Source organism: Dicentrarchus labrax, unplaced genomic scaffold, assembly GCF_905237075.1.
Source record: "Dicentrarchus labrax unplaced genomic scaffold, dlabrax2021, whole genome shotgun sequence".
Classification (NCBI taxonomy): Eukaryota; Metazoa; Chordata; class Actinopteri; family Moronidae; genus Dicentrarchus; species Dicentrarchus labrax.
Window position 1 is genome coordinate 7,589,644 of NW_026136701.1, and position 15,068 is coordinate 7,604,711.

Genomic DNA, 15,068 nt, shown 5'->3' on the forward strand with positions numbered 1-15,068 from the left:
TTATTTTTAACCTTTTTTATCTTTTATTTATGTATTTTATTTATTTTTTTGTATTCGAAACCGCGTGATCTTCCGTGACGTCACGCGTCGCAGGTTGGGCGGAAGTTACGTGAACAGCAGGCTGTCATCGGAGCTGCCTGCTAGCCGCCTGCTGCCCTAAAAACAAGTGAAATATATCGATAAACACATCGCCAAGTGCAAGTCAAACCAGCTCCCACAGGAATATGGATGACGACGTGCTAACGACTCTGAAGCTGTTGATAATTGGCGAAAGTGGAGTCGGGAAGTCCAGGTGTGTCTCTGTTTGTAGCGAGTTTTCTAGCTAGCCTGTTGTTAATGTTGATATTCTTCTTGTTATGTAACGTTAAGTTTATTCCCCGCTGCCCAGCAGCTGTTGCTACAGCTAGCTGCTAGTGTTGTCGTTTGTTTTCTCCCTATGTAGGCCAAATACTCAAACTGCTAACACGTTGAGTAATAGTTAACAAAGGAGCTCGACGTCACAGAGGCAGCTGTAAAACTTTGAACAGGTATTCTGTTTGCTGATGAGAGATGATGATGATGATGATGATGATGCTCCTCAGTCAGTCGTCAACATTAAAACTGTGTAGTTGTGGTGATCTTCCTGTAGCTGACAGAGGGAGATGCTGATGGAGCTTATAGTCAACTCACAAAGGCCTATTGTACTGTATGCCCTGCTTATTTCCATATGATCTTTATTTCCCTTTATTTATTTAACAGTCTCCTGCTGAGGTTCACAGAAGACACTTTTGATCCAGAACAGTCAGCGACAATAGGTTTTACACACACACCCACACAGATGTACATACACACATATTCACAGACCTGTGAAAACTACTGATCATTTAAAATTGACCATTTAAAGTACTTATATTTTCCTCTCTCTCTCTGACCAGGTGTGGATTTCAAAGTAAAGACACTGGCAATAGATGGGAACAGAGCAAAACTCGCCATATGGGTAAGACTCAAGTTACCATTGTCTACAGTTTGTTTGTGTTGTCAGGAAAAACATGGTGAACTACAGGGTTTATCCACAAGATGGTGACATTGCACAGCCAGAATCTCAGAGACAAACTGAAAAACAAAGTAAACTTCCTTTCATGAGGCCTAAAGTGGCCCAATCCCAATGTCCAATGAAAACACAGCATACACAGTGAGGCCAAAGCCTAAGCCCTAACACTGAAGTCCCATATCATTTGTCTAAAAATAGTGTTCGTGTAGGAGGATGTAAGGGCTGAAAACACTTAATGAAGAAGAGTACAGCACTTTGTAAAGTCACATTCAACATGGGCTGAGGCAGGTGCAAGGCTCATATTACATGTTCACAGTTTAGTGTCTTTATTTTTAATTAAAATCATTGCATAGATATTTTAATGTTCTGTCTAGACTGGATGATTCTATAAGATTATAGAAGTACACAACTACATATATGATGATTTATCCAGCTCTTTCAGTGTTTCTGTGTTTGTTTTTCCCCTGGGCATTCCTGTTTTTTAACATTTGAGCAATATAAAGGATGCAAAGGATTGCAAAAGGTCTGCAAACACTCCTCAGGCAATGGCTGGTTTTACAGTAGGACAGGACTGAGACCTTGCAGACTTGGCTAGTGTTCCTGTTTGTCTTAAATATGTGGTATCATGGAGTCTTTTTGATTTCTGCCATTGATCTTAAGTGTCTTTACTTTTGCAGGACACGGCTGGACAGGAAAGGTTTCGCACCCTGACACCCAGCTACTACCGCGGTGCACAGGGAGTCATACTTGGTAAACAGCCATAGCCAAGTAACACGCTCAGTATGAGAACTAGGGACACTTTACTCTTTCCAAAAAAAAAATCATATCTACTCTGCTTTTTTAGCACCTTATTTACACATGATCCGTCCAGGGTCACAGACATACTGTTTGTCACTTCTTGCCTATGTTTTCTTGTCATTTTACAAACAAAACATTGAAATCAATTATACTGTGCAAGCTAATTGAAGTCACCTTGGTTAAAGGCATCAGCGAAGTGCTCATACTGTCAATCAACAGCCATCAGATGTATGTAGTGTCCTCTCAAAATGAAGAAAATACATCCCCTCTGACTCTTTGTCTCTGTTTGCATGGTTTTTTGCAGTGTATGACGTCACAAAGCGCGACACTTTTATGAAGCTGGAGAACTGGCTGAATGAACTGGAAACCTACACAACACGCAATGACATTGTAAAAATGCTTGTTGGGAACAAAATTGATAAGGTGAGTCAGTAGCTGGTGTCAGTTTGACACGTAAAGTTTAAACAGTTACAGATGTCACTGTCCCACCAGCCCATCGTAGACAGATGTTGGATTTCTAGTAATTTATGTGCAGGATATGGAGTATAAAGGCTCACAGATGGCTTTAATGTGAACCTTGGCTTAATACACACCTCTCAGATTATTATTATTAAAAAATGACAATCAAAAAACACCAGAAATATTCAAAGTGTAATCTTTTACCATATGTATTTCATAGAGAGAAAACTACATAGGATGTCTTTTTGGTTTTCAGGACGACCATGAAGTGGATCGAAATGAGGGACTGAAATTTGCTAGGAAACACTCCATGCTTTTTATTGGTAAGTATCCGTGATAGAGTAAAATCAGACACGGTAAGACACAGTCATTTAAACTAATAGAGCCATAAAATGTAACTTAGCACCATTAAAATGTACCGTACTGTACTTAAAAGTCAGAACTGTAATTGCGCAGTTGGAACAAGTTGGGACATCACTTAGTAAGTCATGCATTTAGTTTGGGTTTGTAGCGCTGTTTATACTGCTTTGGCATTTTTGAGTCTCTACTGTCATAGCTGCGCTGAAAGATGCGGCCACTCCAGAAGAACTGCATTATGATTAAAATCTAGTGGGCTTTCATTTATCAGATCCATGTCTACACGTGTTCCTGATTCTCATCTCCAATCTGCCCCTCTCTGGGAAATTAGGTTAACATTTCTGTGGAGTTTCCATTTTAGAACGGCTAAATTAAGGGGTTTTGAAAAGGGTTGGGCAAGAAGATGTCGTGGATTTAATCCCCTGTGAGGATGTCTTCATCCCACTGGATGTCTGCTGCTTCTTAAATGAAGTCATTTCATCCTTTATATGTCATGTTTGTCAACACGTGGATATTTTGAAATCTCTATTCGTTAGTTTTACTGTGTTGTAAAAGGAAAGATGTTTTGCTCTGTTTTAGATTTAAAAGCTGACGTGTAAGGTTTTTTTTCTTTGTAACATTTTGGAAAGTGCTCTACCAGTTTTTTTTTTACTGATCTCATAAATCTTGGTAACCCTCTTTCCTTTGTACAGAGGCCAGTGCAAAGACCAAAGATGGTGTCCAGTGTGCCTTTGAGGAGCTTGTGGAGAAGATCCTCCAGACTCCGGGGCTTTGGGAGAGTGAAAACCAGGGTCAGAAGCTCCGTCTGGGGGATCAGGAGCAGGGCGGGGGCAGGGCATGTGGAGGATACTGTTCCATACCCTGAAACCGGACAGAACCAAAAAAAAGCACCAAGCTGATCGGAATGACTACGGACCAGAAACAGAGGGGGGTGAAATAGAGGTGGAACTGGATGAGTCCTTTTAACAAAAAGTTAATTGTTGAAGTAGTTCTGTCAGTCAAAAGGACTTTGCTGTTTGCACACTTCCTTTTCAACCATCATCTGTCACATGTCACTACTTTCTGTTTAAAACATAAATGAAAGGATCGTGCAAAAATAGCCTCTTGTCTAAGGAAGTATAGTGTTTTTAAATTATCATAACCATGCCAAGTGTATGTCATAGGAGTACATGTCTGGTTTGAATTTTTCTTATTGGCAACAGTGTTTCTGTTGTACATTAAGCGATCAGGTTAGTAGCATAGTGCCTATAACATGAACTAATTTTGTAGGTTACAATACAGTCAAATTTCACTCCAAAGGATTCATAATAATCAGTAAAGAAGTATCCTCAATCTCTCACTTCCAGGAAAAAACTAGTTCCCTGCTTATGATTTGTGAGCTGTAAATGTCGACTTCTATGTAGCTGCAAAGTTAAAGTACAAAATGTTCCACATGACGAGCTTTATTTCATATGAAACACATCACTTGGATTGAGGGTAGTGGTGGACTAGACTTGTTATGTGGAGCGCGTGTTGGCCTCCATCTAACATCCGTCATTATGCACCAGAACACTGTGAATGCCGAATAAGACATTTCAGTATGGACCCCAGTTACTGACACCAGTTCATTTTTTTCTGTTAATTGAATTATTTTCTTAATTATTATTCATTTATGGTGATTTCCATCAAATTCTATGTACGTATAGAGGCGTTCAAATGAACAGATTCCTGTTTTTTTTTTTCCTGTCTTCATGGAAAAATCCAAGACAAGTAATCATCTTTGTCTTGTAGGATTTTTTTGTAACCAAACCTGTCTTTTTCTTTGCATGTTTGATCTGGACCATAACGTCCACAGCTGCAAGTCTAAGGTTTACAGTATTGAGAGTTCTTGCAATAAAATATGCTCTTCTACTCACTTTTAGCTCAGTTTTGCCATTTAGTCTTAGCCTGACCTGTAAGTTTGTTTATTTTGCAGTTTCTGTGTGGTGTTGTAGTTTCTCTAAAGTCCCACTGACTTACTGAAGGCATTTCTCACAAATTATAATATGAGAGCATTCCTAAGACATTTGTTTGATGTATCATTGCTATTTGTTTGAATTCTTTTTTTCTTGTTTAGAATCATGTGGACCTTTCCCCTCTTCTATCCCTGTACCCTTTTCCTGTTGCTTTTGCTGTGCGCCTACCTAAATCATATTCAGCACTATGTTAAATTGATATCTGCCTTAACATTGAATGGCATTTGCTTGGGTTATGGTCCAGTAATGTTTGTATTGTTTCAAACTGAAATAAATGACAACCTCAAGATGCCGTCACTCCAGACTAATTATTGTTTAATTGCCATTTGCCTTTTAGTTTCCATGTTGTGAAGAAGCCCACCTAATCAAAAGCAGGTTTACAGTGGAAACAGGAGTGAGGTGCTCTTTCCATAATACTTTGTTGATGACTAGCCTGTCGTACATGCAAGAGTGAAAACATTCTTTGCACAAAATGTCAAAAAACAGACCAAAACCGGGACACGAGTGGAAAAGTCCTGGTAATCATGTTTTATAAAATAGCCCCAGAGGACCGAATGTGATTACAAGCTTATGTTTGGTGTCAGGATGTCCTCAGATGGAACAAGACGTCCCCACAAGTCTCTCCCCTAGACTGGGCTCCCTATAGAGGCAGAGTAGACATTCCCTGGAGGCTTATCGTGCTCTCTATATTTCCAATAATATTCATTTTTGTTGACTTCATATTGAGGTCAGAAAATTCCTAAGATCTCATTTGGCATTTATGTCATTTAACATCAAAAACAGATGACATGTTGTGTGTCTCACAAATTATAGAGATGTTTTCTGTTCAAGAAAGTACCAGAAAACATATTGAATTTTGTTCTTCAGACATCACAACTTATTTCGTTACAGTGCATTCACAATTTCATAGAATTCTGACTTTTGGCCCACTTATCAGCGAAACGAGCTGAAAAAGATGTCACAGACTTTTTGACTTGTGAACGTGTTCACTAGCAGTAGCCTATTTAGAAATACAGCCCACATGGAGCAACACTAGCGTTCATTTGTGGTCTGACGAATGAAAGTGCAAGATTTACTCTCCTTTTAGCTTCATTTTTGGTCTCCACCAATCTAACTCCTGAAGGGACACTATCTTCAGCCTGCTTCCAAATGCTACGTTCACTAGTTAACTAGTTAACTTATCTTTTTTTTGTGAAAACAGTTAAAGCTGCCTCTTGTGGCTGATATTCACTCTATGAGAGCGGTGAGAGTGAACCAAAACATTAAAGTTGTTTGCCGGACAACCAAAGCAATTAACGCAATTAACATTAACGCTAAAAAGCTTGAGGGAATAAGCATAATGGGTTGATAATTCTCTGTAAGGTCATCACAACAAGTGACCCCTTTCACATGCACATTTGATTAAACATAAAAATATTGATTATTGCCGTTTTACCTTCATATTTCGTGGACATGGTGCTGATTTATTTCAACAAATGTAAAACATTGCTCGTGTCACTGTGAATCCTTCTTTAGCTTCATCGAGGCTCATCAGAAGAACTTTAACCACAGTACTCTGGTTGAAGAACAGCCTCCCTGCTCAGTTCAGGATGCCACCCTTCTGCCCATAATACAACCTTTTAAAAAGCAATTTGAAAGCACATAATGAAACTGCGAGACCCACAATTGCACACATGAAAACTACCACTAAATACAGTTCAGTGAAACCTAACTATGCAGCATCAGCCACTGCAAAGAGTGATTCAAAGCAAACGACTGGTCAAAAGATTTCACATTGGGTTTATTCAAATAGCTGCTGTCAAACTAAAGCATTGGATGATAATCCAGTCTCATGGAAGTTAATATAACTTACTGCAACAGACGGCAATAGGAAGACATTGGAAACATGGCAAAAACAGTAGAAAATATTCAACTGTGTAAGGTCATTTCTTCCATTTTAAAATGAAAAGAATGACAAAGTTTATCAGCATTACAAAATAACAGAGGCTGTACATATATTGCAAGGCACTTAAGCATCTGGTATTCCTATAGGGAATGATGTGCTAGGACCAGATGCTTAAATCAAATGCCTACACACTGTTTGCCAGGGCCACGTTAACAGTCTGGACCTCAGAGATATGAGAGGACTTCTGGATGATGCGGCTGGTGAGAGTGGGCCCCGCGGTGCAGCTCTGCCTAAGAGCAGAGGTGGGTCCTGTGACACACATCCTGTCCCTGATAGTGGTCCTCGTAACTGAGAAGGGCTCTATGGTGCAGCTCTGCCCTGTGCCAGCGCTGGGCACGGTCACACCTCTCTGGTCGGCTGTGCAGCTCTGCCCCTGCGCCAAGTTGGTCAGAGCCACGGCGGCGTGGATCTCCCTCCAGCTCTGATCGGCTCGTCTCTGCTGGCCTCGGTCCTGCTGCTGGTCCCTGTGAATGTATTAAAAAGAAACAGCTGTAGATGAAGTGGATTATTGAATATCACCTCAACTCTTTCCTAAATGAACCTGGGAAAAAATCAGATGAAGCAATTCGAGAAATCTAAAGCAGAAATTGTGCATTTTCTTGGATATCCTTTCTTGATCTAAAGCCAGAATAATATGGATGAATTAGAGGTGGTGGTCCAATTTCAAGAACAAATTCCAAGAGGTGATTATAAATAGTATTAATTTTCAAGATCATTAAAGTTTAAAAGTGCAAACAGCTGATTTGATTGCAGATTGATCAATGCATAATTACACTTACCTGTCACATTTAGTTGAAGGATAGTCCATTGTATCTGCAAAACAGAAGAAAAAGACTCACCTAAATCCATGAATCAGTTTACTTGATAGCAGTGAAATTGCAAACAGGGAATACTCACAGGACAATCAGTGTTGGGTTATACTTTATGGCTGTATGTTAGTGATACCTAGGATTGTATGGGAGTTTTTAATTTGCTGCATGTGTGTGAGTATTTATGTGTGCATATGCAAGGGTTTTGTATGTGTGTGTCTAAATATTAATACCTTTGTGTGTACAGTTATTATGTGTTTTACAGTGCCAGAAAGGTTTGACTCCAGTGAAGTGCACCAGTCTGACTGTGCTCGGCTACTCTGGCCAAAACAAATGCAGTGCAGAGAATCTGATCGTGTCATGAGGACTGATACTGCGTTTTTAAGTTGGCAGCTCTGCTAGCACCTGTAAAGTTAGTCAACTGTGTGCCATTTCTTTTCCAAAAGCTGTCCCTGCACATCTCCATCTTTTTTGACCAAGGCCTCAGCACTTGGTTCAATTTTGCCAACCATGGGGATTTGGGGGGGGGTTGGGTTCTAATGAATAAATACCAGAGAACCTCTCTACATCTGTGGAAGAAGGGTCAGTCTTTATCTCACAATGCTCTGAAATGAAACTACAGTATCTCTGGCTATTTCAGAAGCAGGAGCAGGAGAAATATTATGTTGCCTGTGCAATTTCTGTTTGTGGTCTGCATAAGCGTGCATTATATGTAGAACATATTTTCCATTTCAGTATTGGAATATTGCCTTTTTTCATTGGAGCAGATACAAGCTGGTCAAGATTTTTCTTCAGAGAGCAATAGACAGGGAAATTAGAGGCCCACTGTGAAACACAGTCTTTCAATGCTAACAGCCCGAAACATCCCTGTCTCTGATTTTTTAAGCCAGGCTGGAGCCAAGAGCAACTACTTACTGATAGTAAATCATTTTGATGTTTTATGCTTTCTTGCTACTGAACGTCCCTGAGCATTTCTCTCTTTAGCCATAACATGCTTTGCCAAGAAAGTACTTCAATACCTCTGTTGTATTTATTACCAAGTAAAAACATTGTTTTACCTCTGGTGAGTCTCAAATTTACAACAGGGATCAGTTACAACAACATTTTACAGCAGTAATGAAGTTGCTGACTGCTTTTTTGATATTATGTTGCACTGCAGTGGTGCAGTATAATTTCATGTTAGAGCTCATATTTAACCTTATTTGTTTAGAAATAAGAAATAGCTTGATATTTTGGGAAATATGCATATTAACTTTGTTGCTGAGAGTTAGATGGTAAGTACTAATTTTATGTGAAGCTACAGCAATTAGCCAGTTAGCTTAGCTTAGCTTAGCATAAACACAGAAAACAGCTTCATATTTTATTGACTCCTACAAGAGAGGTGTCAATCTTCTCGTCTAACTCTTGGCAAGAAGGTGAATAAGTGTATTTGAATTTGTATGAAACATATATTACACGCATATATTATGGTATTTAGCTTTTTACTATTATCATAAATCTTGTCTCATGTAACCCATTCACAATGAAATATTGTCTACATGAGCTGATTTAAATCTTGGATGTCCGCCCACAATATCTCTTCAAATTCCCTCATGACCCAAAGTCAGGTGTGTCCTTGGGATCCACGCTGGAAAACAACTAAGTACTGAGAAAATATTATAACACCATATTTCATCAATGGGGATATGTATTTGCGAACAAGAGACTCCCCTCTCAGCATGCCTGTTTTTATTTGAAACAAAATGGGTGGAAAACGCAGCAAGGCGTTTGTCCAGATATGTTTTTCGCTGCTCTGCGTCCAATAAAACATGATTCTGGTCACATTTATGGCTCTCCAGCCTTTTAAAGGGAAACACTGAAGTTGATGCAAGTACCATATTATATGGCCTAACCAGCATCACGTTTCTGTACAGTAAATAGTAACATCATTAACATATACTATTCCATTAGACTTTTACTGCCTGTGGGTTCCAGACTGATACGTTTGAAGTGTCCTTGTAAGACACTGTGTAGTGGCATCACTTATTAGTCCATCACTTGAGGTTTAGTGACTGCTTTAGCCGTCTCCCGGGCAGAGTATAAACGTGTTAATGGTGTTAGTGCCTGTCATGAATCTGGCAGCTTGACTTTCCACTTCACCTCCACAGAGGAGCTGTACTGGGTTGCAAACACCCTTAATATGACCAGCAGGGATACATTAAACGTCTGCACAAACAGTTCAACAGCACTGCCCGCATAAGAAACCTCATAGTACACTCCAACAGAAATAGGATTTTAGGTTAAAAAAAAAGTAATAACATGTTAGGAATAGTGTAACATTCACATAAATGTGCTTATTTGCTTTCTTGCCTTGCACTAGATGAGAAGATTGATACCACTCATGTCAGTATGCTAAATATGAAGCTACAGCCAGCAGATGGTTAGCTTAGCTTAGAAAAAAGACTGAAAATGGGGAGACAGCTAGCCTGGCGTCTCTAAAGCTCACTAATTAACATGTTGTGTTTCATTTATTTTTCCTTTGCACATAACCTTACACTTCAATCTTTAAAAGGATTAAACAAACAGATTTAAAGTGTCCTTTAGAAGTACTGATAGGCAGATTGTGTTACCTTTGGACAGAGCCAAGCTAGCTGTAGCTTCATAATTTAGCATTCAGACATACTGTGTGTGTGTGGGGGTCTTCTCATATTATTCTTGGCCAGAAAGCTAATATGTGTATTTCCCAAACTGTCAAACTATTCCCTAAAATCAAAGTTAAATGAAAAGATGAAAATGTATTATCATTGTTTAATTCATATAAACGCCAATTAAAATATCCGTAAAACCTTACCATTGTTTAATACCTTAAGCAAGACAGCATGCTTCATACAATATACAATTTCACTGGTTCACTATTTGTTTAAATATATATTACAAGCTTGTTAAAATTATGAATTATCCAAATTATTCAAGTTACCAACCAGCAGGCCAATTACAGGTTAAACTGAGTTTCCCGGATGCAGATTAAGTGTTGTCACAGGCTACAAAAATATCCATTAAATAACCTTGAGACTGGGACCAGGAATCAGTGTTTTCCAGGAAAGTGGTTCTAAAATAACATGAAAGGAACTTAAAGCATGCCTTGTTTAATTTTAGTGTCAAACTTATGAGATACACTAAAGAGAAGAATTGGCTTCAGAAATCTTTTCACAACTCTTGATGATATATAAATTTAAATTGATTTTGAGTAGGAAAGTAACACTCTGTAGGATCAGCCTGCCAAAGCACACACGAGTCAAGGAAGTAAAGCTGCCCCCTCTAACACAGATTGGAAAAGCCAAATGGATATTAGGTTCAAGTGATCTTGCCCTGCGTTGTCTCACAGCTGAGTGGCAGCTCTGACAGTCGCTCTGTGAGACGTCTTCAGTGCTTTACTGACAGACTGCTCCATTTCTACACTTGGCTGCGCTTTCCACTTCTCACCCTGGGAAGAATAAAGTCTCAGACATTCTGTAATTGTCCTTGAGACTGGACTGGACATTTCCACCATGGCAAGAAGCTGAAGCGGAACAAATGGCACATTCTAGTATATGGAAATGATATTTGCGGTGTGCAGCGGCGGCCAGCACAAGCTCCATCCAAATTCAAAATGAGGGATTTCAGCGTCTGCATGAGTCTTTATTAGTAATGTTTGTAAAGGCTTTGGCTCCAGTACCTTTAGCGGATTTGAGGGTTGTCAGTGTGCTGGGCTCCCTATAGGTCTGAAAGGGCACCCAGGTGTCAAACTCCCTCCCAGTTTCGCTGCAACTTTATAATTGAATCTTGCAGAGCTTCTGACTTTCAGTGGAATGCCAGAGATTTATTAATGTCAGGGAGCTCTGAGGAGACATGTGGAAGTTTCTGTTCAGTCTGTTCTTATTTTACTGTACACTGCGGTGTGTTAAAAATGAACTGAGGGGAAGCAGGGTAGTTAAAGTGTCATTTTACCTCACATTCAACATAAATCTACAATTAACAAGGACGACGCTTTAATGATTTCTCTGGACAGGGGGTGCTATCATCTCTTTTTCTCCAAATGTTGTATTTGATTGCTTAACTTGCCATAATTCTCGGTATAATCTGAGTGTTTCTATTCTATATCTATCTGATTCTATTTCCACATATTGAGTGCAGACTTGGAGTTAAAGCACAGTTTCCTCTCCTCTAACTGCGTTAATGTGCGATATCGCCTTGCACGGTGACAAAAACTGACATCTCTCACCCATGTGGTAGACAAAGTTGGCCTCAGTCTCATAGGACGAAGCCGGGGAGACGACATCTCGATCACATTCGTTGGAGCTGAATGACTCAGAGTGGCTCCTCCTCTTGCGGGACGAGGTGACGGCATCAGCCTTCGCCGCCATCATGTGTCGCAGGGTGTCGTTCAGGTATCGGTTCAGTAAACTGCTCTTGTACTTGGATGGAGGCGAAGCACTGTCATCACTGTTGGCGGAGTCTGCCATGGCGAGGACACTGCGTTGTTTCTGGAGCACGCTTTTGTGGGAAGATGACCTGCCAAAGTCTGATTGGCTGATAGGAGTTTGTAAGGGGCATTCTTCATCTGCAGCAAAGGAAGCAATCATATGATTATTCAGCATCTTATCATAATTCCATCTATATAATTCTGATAATTGAGTGAAAAACTTATATATTGTGGCCTGTACCATCTGAGTCAGTGTCATCACTGCACACGCTCAGTCGCTCAGCGTTTCCCTGGATGTATTTATTGTACAGTTTGATCCTCAGTGCCCAGCTCAGGTCTGGCTGTCTCACTGTGTTCTTCAGCCTCCGCCGGGCGTTCGCAAACCAGTTCGAAACCTGCACAGATGCACCTTTTTACCAGACAGCACTGGCTTCATTTTAACTCACAAAATCTAATATCAACACATCCCTGAAATCGCTTTTCCTTCCTTCCACCTTCAGCTCTCTCACCTGCACCAGTGTCATATGTGAGCCCAGGGCCAGCAGGACCTTCTCCGTCTTGGTGGGGTAAGGGTTGTCCCGGTGTTTGTACAGCCAATGTTTCAGTGGCCGGGCCATGTCCTGCAGCACCTGTCTCTTGTGGCGAACTTTGACCCCACCCAGACGAGACCTGGAGGAATCAGAAGGTGTCTAATAGATTAGGGCCACCCACAATCCCCTCTATAACATTTATACATGGAACAGTATGCTGAATTATTTCTGTCTGTAACTGTAAGGTGTGAAGAACTGCAAACAACTATTGAACTATGTATGTAATGCCTTTACATAATGCATGACATGACATAATGTAAGGTTATAGCATTATCTTATTTTATATGATTTTGAAATACTGTTTTTTAAGTCTAGGTGCCTTAAGATACAGTACATACAAAATACATATACAAATGCAATACAAAATACAACCTTGTTTAACTCTTCATCGTGCCATGAAAACTAATTTTCCAACTCAGACAAAAAGGGCGTACCCATATCTTTTGTACTTGATAGGAGAGCTGTTTTCAGTGGTGTCCTGGCATCGCAGCAGGTCTGTGTTGTCCCCATCTGTTAAACTGCTCTGAGGTAAGTCTACACAGTCCAGTCTGCTCCTCTCTTCTACTCTCCTGTTGTCCTCCAAATGAAGAAGAGTGTCAGACTTCATCACCGCAACTTTGTTCATTGTTAAACACAGAGTTTTCCCTCAATCAACAGGTGCATCAGTAGACTTCCAGATGTAAATAGAAGCAGCAGGTTCCCATCCTGGACACACTTGATGTAAAGGGAATTTTAAAAAGGGTTCAAAAAAATGTTCCTTGCTCTTCTTCCTGTGCTCACAGTAGCAGGGACTGAGCAGTCCTGATGGTGACAGACTCTTGTGAGAGAATAATGTTTGAAAAGTCAGAGATGTTGTCTGGTTTAGTTGAGCTGTGTGAGGAGAGTTCAAATAACCTGCTGCTCCACCGCCTATTGGCTCTCTCGACATCCAATCACTTCTCTGGAGAGCTCTGTGAGGAAAAGCTTGCAGAGCAGCAGCCCCAGTAGCACCCCAGCATATGAAAAATATTGCACATGTAAGAATATCGGCAAATGCGGTCATTAGATTTACTAGTGAGATTTTTTTCTGGTGTGACTGCAGCCTGTGCTAAGCAGTCCGACATGCTCTCATATTTTCTACATGAGGCATAAGAATCTCTCGCGGTTTTACCAAAAATCGTGTCAGCAAATAATACATGTTTCACCAGGGGATTCTGGAAATTTATGGGGTGTAATTACACAGTTGCTAATAACCAGCAAAACCACCAAACTGTGCCGTGTGTTAGGCAGTGGATCCTGCTGAGTAGAAATGGATTTCAGTACAAATTGGCTCATAATGAAGTCAACACAAACACTGGAAAATGAAACTGATCCCTGCCTATATGATCCCGAGCCAGTGTTGCACATAATAGTTGACAGATTTTTGAGTGAGAAAGTGTGTTAGAATGTGCATTTGAGTGACAGAATTGTGCATCTCTTACACTGTCTGCAGTGTGCGCTGGGATAATCACCCATAATGCTCATGTTTGTTTATGTTTGTCTCCATTTTGGAGCAACAGGGACTGTGAACACTTATAAAGACTGTGTCTGACAGAAGCTTAGTGTTGTCATTATTGTAACTATATGACAACATGTGGGCACTGGGCCCATTTGAAGACTCAGTGATTAAACTTTAGCTGTCACCCTTGTATGTTTTTCCTCTTGATATCCACAACACTCTTATGTAAGAATGTTTGGATCTACAGTCATGACTTTGCCATGCACAATCATAACTTAATAATCTTTAAGCAAACGTGTGATAAAATGCGTTTTTTCCTGCCTAATGGTGAAACTTTTTAAGGTTATGGCTAAAATCCGAGCAGCACTTGTTCAACCGTTAAACACATTAAAGGACTCCATAACTCGTCCCTGTTCATCATTCAGCAGTATCAGTGGGGAGGTTGAGTTTCAATGGTTTCAGAGCTGAAAAACACATGGAGCAGTAGCATCCCCGTTAGGTGCAGTAAATTCCTCGCTCACATTCCTCAGCAGTGGTCGGAGAATGCTACATGCTATCACACACCATTTACTCTTGTCCCTCTGTGATATGTTCACCGTCTCAACTGTTGATATTAGCTGAGAACACACCTACATTCGTCAGCCAGGAGACCTGTAAAAAACACTGTGGGAGGACATATATCTCTTTTTGTTTGGATAGTTTGGCACTTGTGTGTGTGTGTGTGTAGGTGTGTATCTAGCAGGTTCCCAAATTCCAGGCCTATCCAAAGTGCCAAAAATCTTGTAAAATGTGTGTTGGAGAAACTGATTGTATCCTCAAATATCCTGAACATTTACCAGATTCCTTGCATCATTTCTAATTCAGTAGAATAGAAGTGAGGATTATTGATCATACTTGCCGAATGTTTTTCATGCTGTTACATGTTGCTGCTGTACGTACTAAGACTTTGTTACTTTTGCCACACAGTTGGTTGCTTTAAAGGTGCACAACAATGGATCAAATGACTGCGTGAGAGGTGTTGTAGTGACTGTGGTATCTGAAGGCTTATACATTTAAATTACATTCTGTTATAAGTTCAAATGATATATGTCAACATATGTAGTGTTAGTAGTACATGAGGTTAACGGACTAATTCTTACTATGGAATGTTTATGGCTTTACAATAGCC

At 40.2% G+C, this 15,068-nt stretch overlaps 2 protein-coding genes across 2 annotated transcripts; one reads left to right on the forward strand and one right to left on the reverse strand.

The window, feature by feature from the left end:
- Window positions 1–95: 95 nt before the first annotated feature.
- Window positions 96–4,935, forward strand: LOC127369118 (ras-related protein Rab-18-B). The gene is made up of 7 exons (XM_051410159.1): window positions 96–292; window positions 739–794; window positions 915–976; window positions 1,708–1,780; window positions 2,133–2,251; window positions 2,544–2,610; window positions 3,337–4,935. The coding sequence occupies exons 1-7, from the start codon at window positions 225–227 to the stop codon at window positions 3,507–3,509; spliced, it is 618 nt and encodes a 205-aa protein (XP_051266119.1). The 5' UTR covers window positions 96–224; the 3' UTR covers window positions 3,510–4,935.
- Window positions 4,936–6,397: 1,462 nt separating this feature from the next.
- On the reverse strand, window positions 6,398–13,271 carry LOC127369107 (homeobox protein Mohawk-like). Its single transcript, XM_051410148.1, has 6 exons — window positions 12,858–13,271; window positions 12,343–12,502; window positions 12,075–12,228; window positions 11,633–11,971; window positions 7,363–7,396; window positions 6,398–7,047 (listed from the first exon to the last, which is right to left on the reverse strand). The coding sequence occupies exons 1-6, from the start codon at window positions 13,046–13,048 to the stop codon at window positions 6,708–6,710; spliced, it is 1,218 nt and encodes a 405-aa protein (XP_051266108.1). The 5' UTR covers window positions 13,049–13,271; the 3' UTR covers window positions 6,398–6,707.
- Window positions 13,272–15,068: the final 1,797 nt, after the last annotated feature.

What these genes read in the sequence shown, in the direction of transcription:
- LOC127369118 (XM_051410159.1), top strand. Translation starts at nt 225, where the DNA reads ATGGATGACGACGTGCTAACGACTCTGAAGCTGTTGATAATTGGCGAA. An exon ending in AGTGGAGTCGGGAAGTCCAG is followed by an intron (nt 293 to 738) that starts GTGTGTCTCTGT and finishes TTTATTTAACAG; the next exon opens with TCTCCTGCTGAGGTTCACAG. An exon ending in TTGGGAACAAAATTGATAAG is followed by an intron (nt 2,252 to 2,543) that starts GTGAGTCAGTAG and finishes TTTGGTTTTCAG; the next exon opens with GACGACCATGAAGTGGATCG.
- LOC127369107 (XM_051410148.1), bottom strand. Translation starts at nt 13,048, where the DNA reads ATGAACAAAGTTGCGGTGATGAAGTCTGACACTCTTCTTCATTTGGAG. An exon ending in CAACTTTGTCTACCACATGG is followed by an intron (nt 7,397 to 11,632) that starts GTGAGAGATGTC and finishes TCTGTTTTGCAG; the next exon opens with ATACAATGGACTATCCTTCA. An exon ending in CCTTCAACTAAATGTGACAG is followed by an intron (nt 7,048 to 7,362) that starts GTAAGTGTAATT and finishes ATACATTCACAG; the next exon opens with GGACCAGCAGCAGGACCGAG.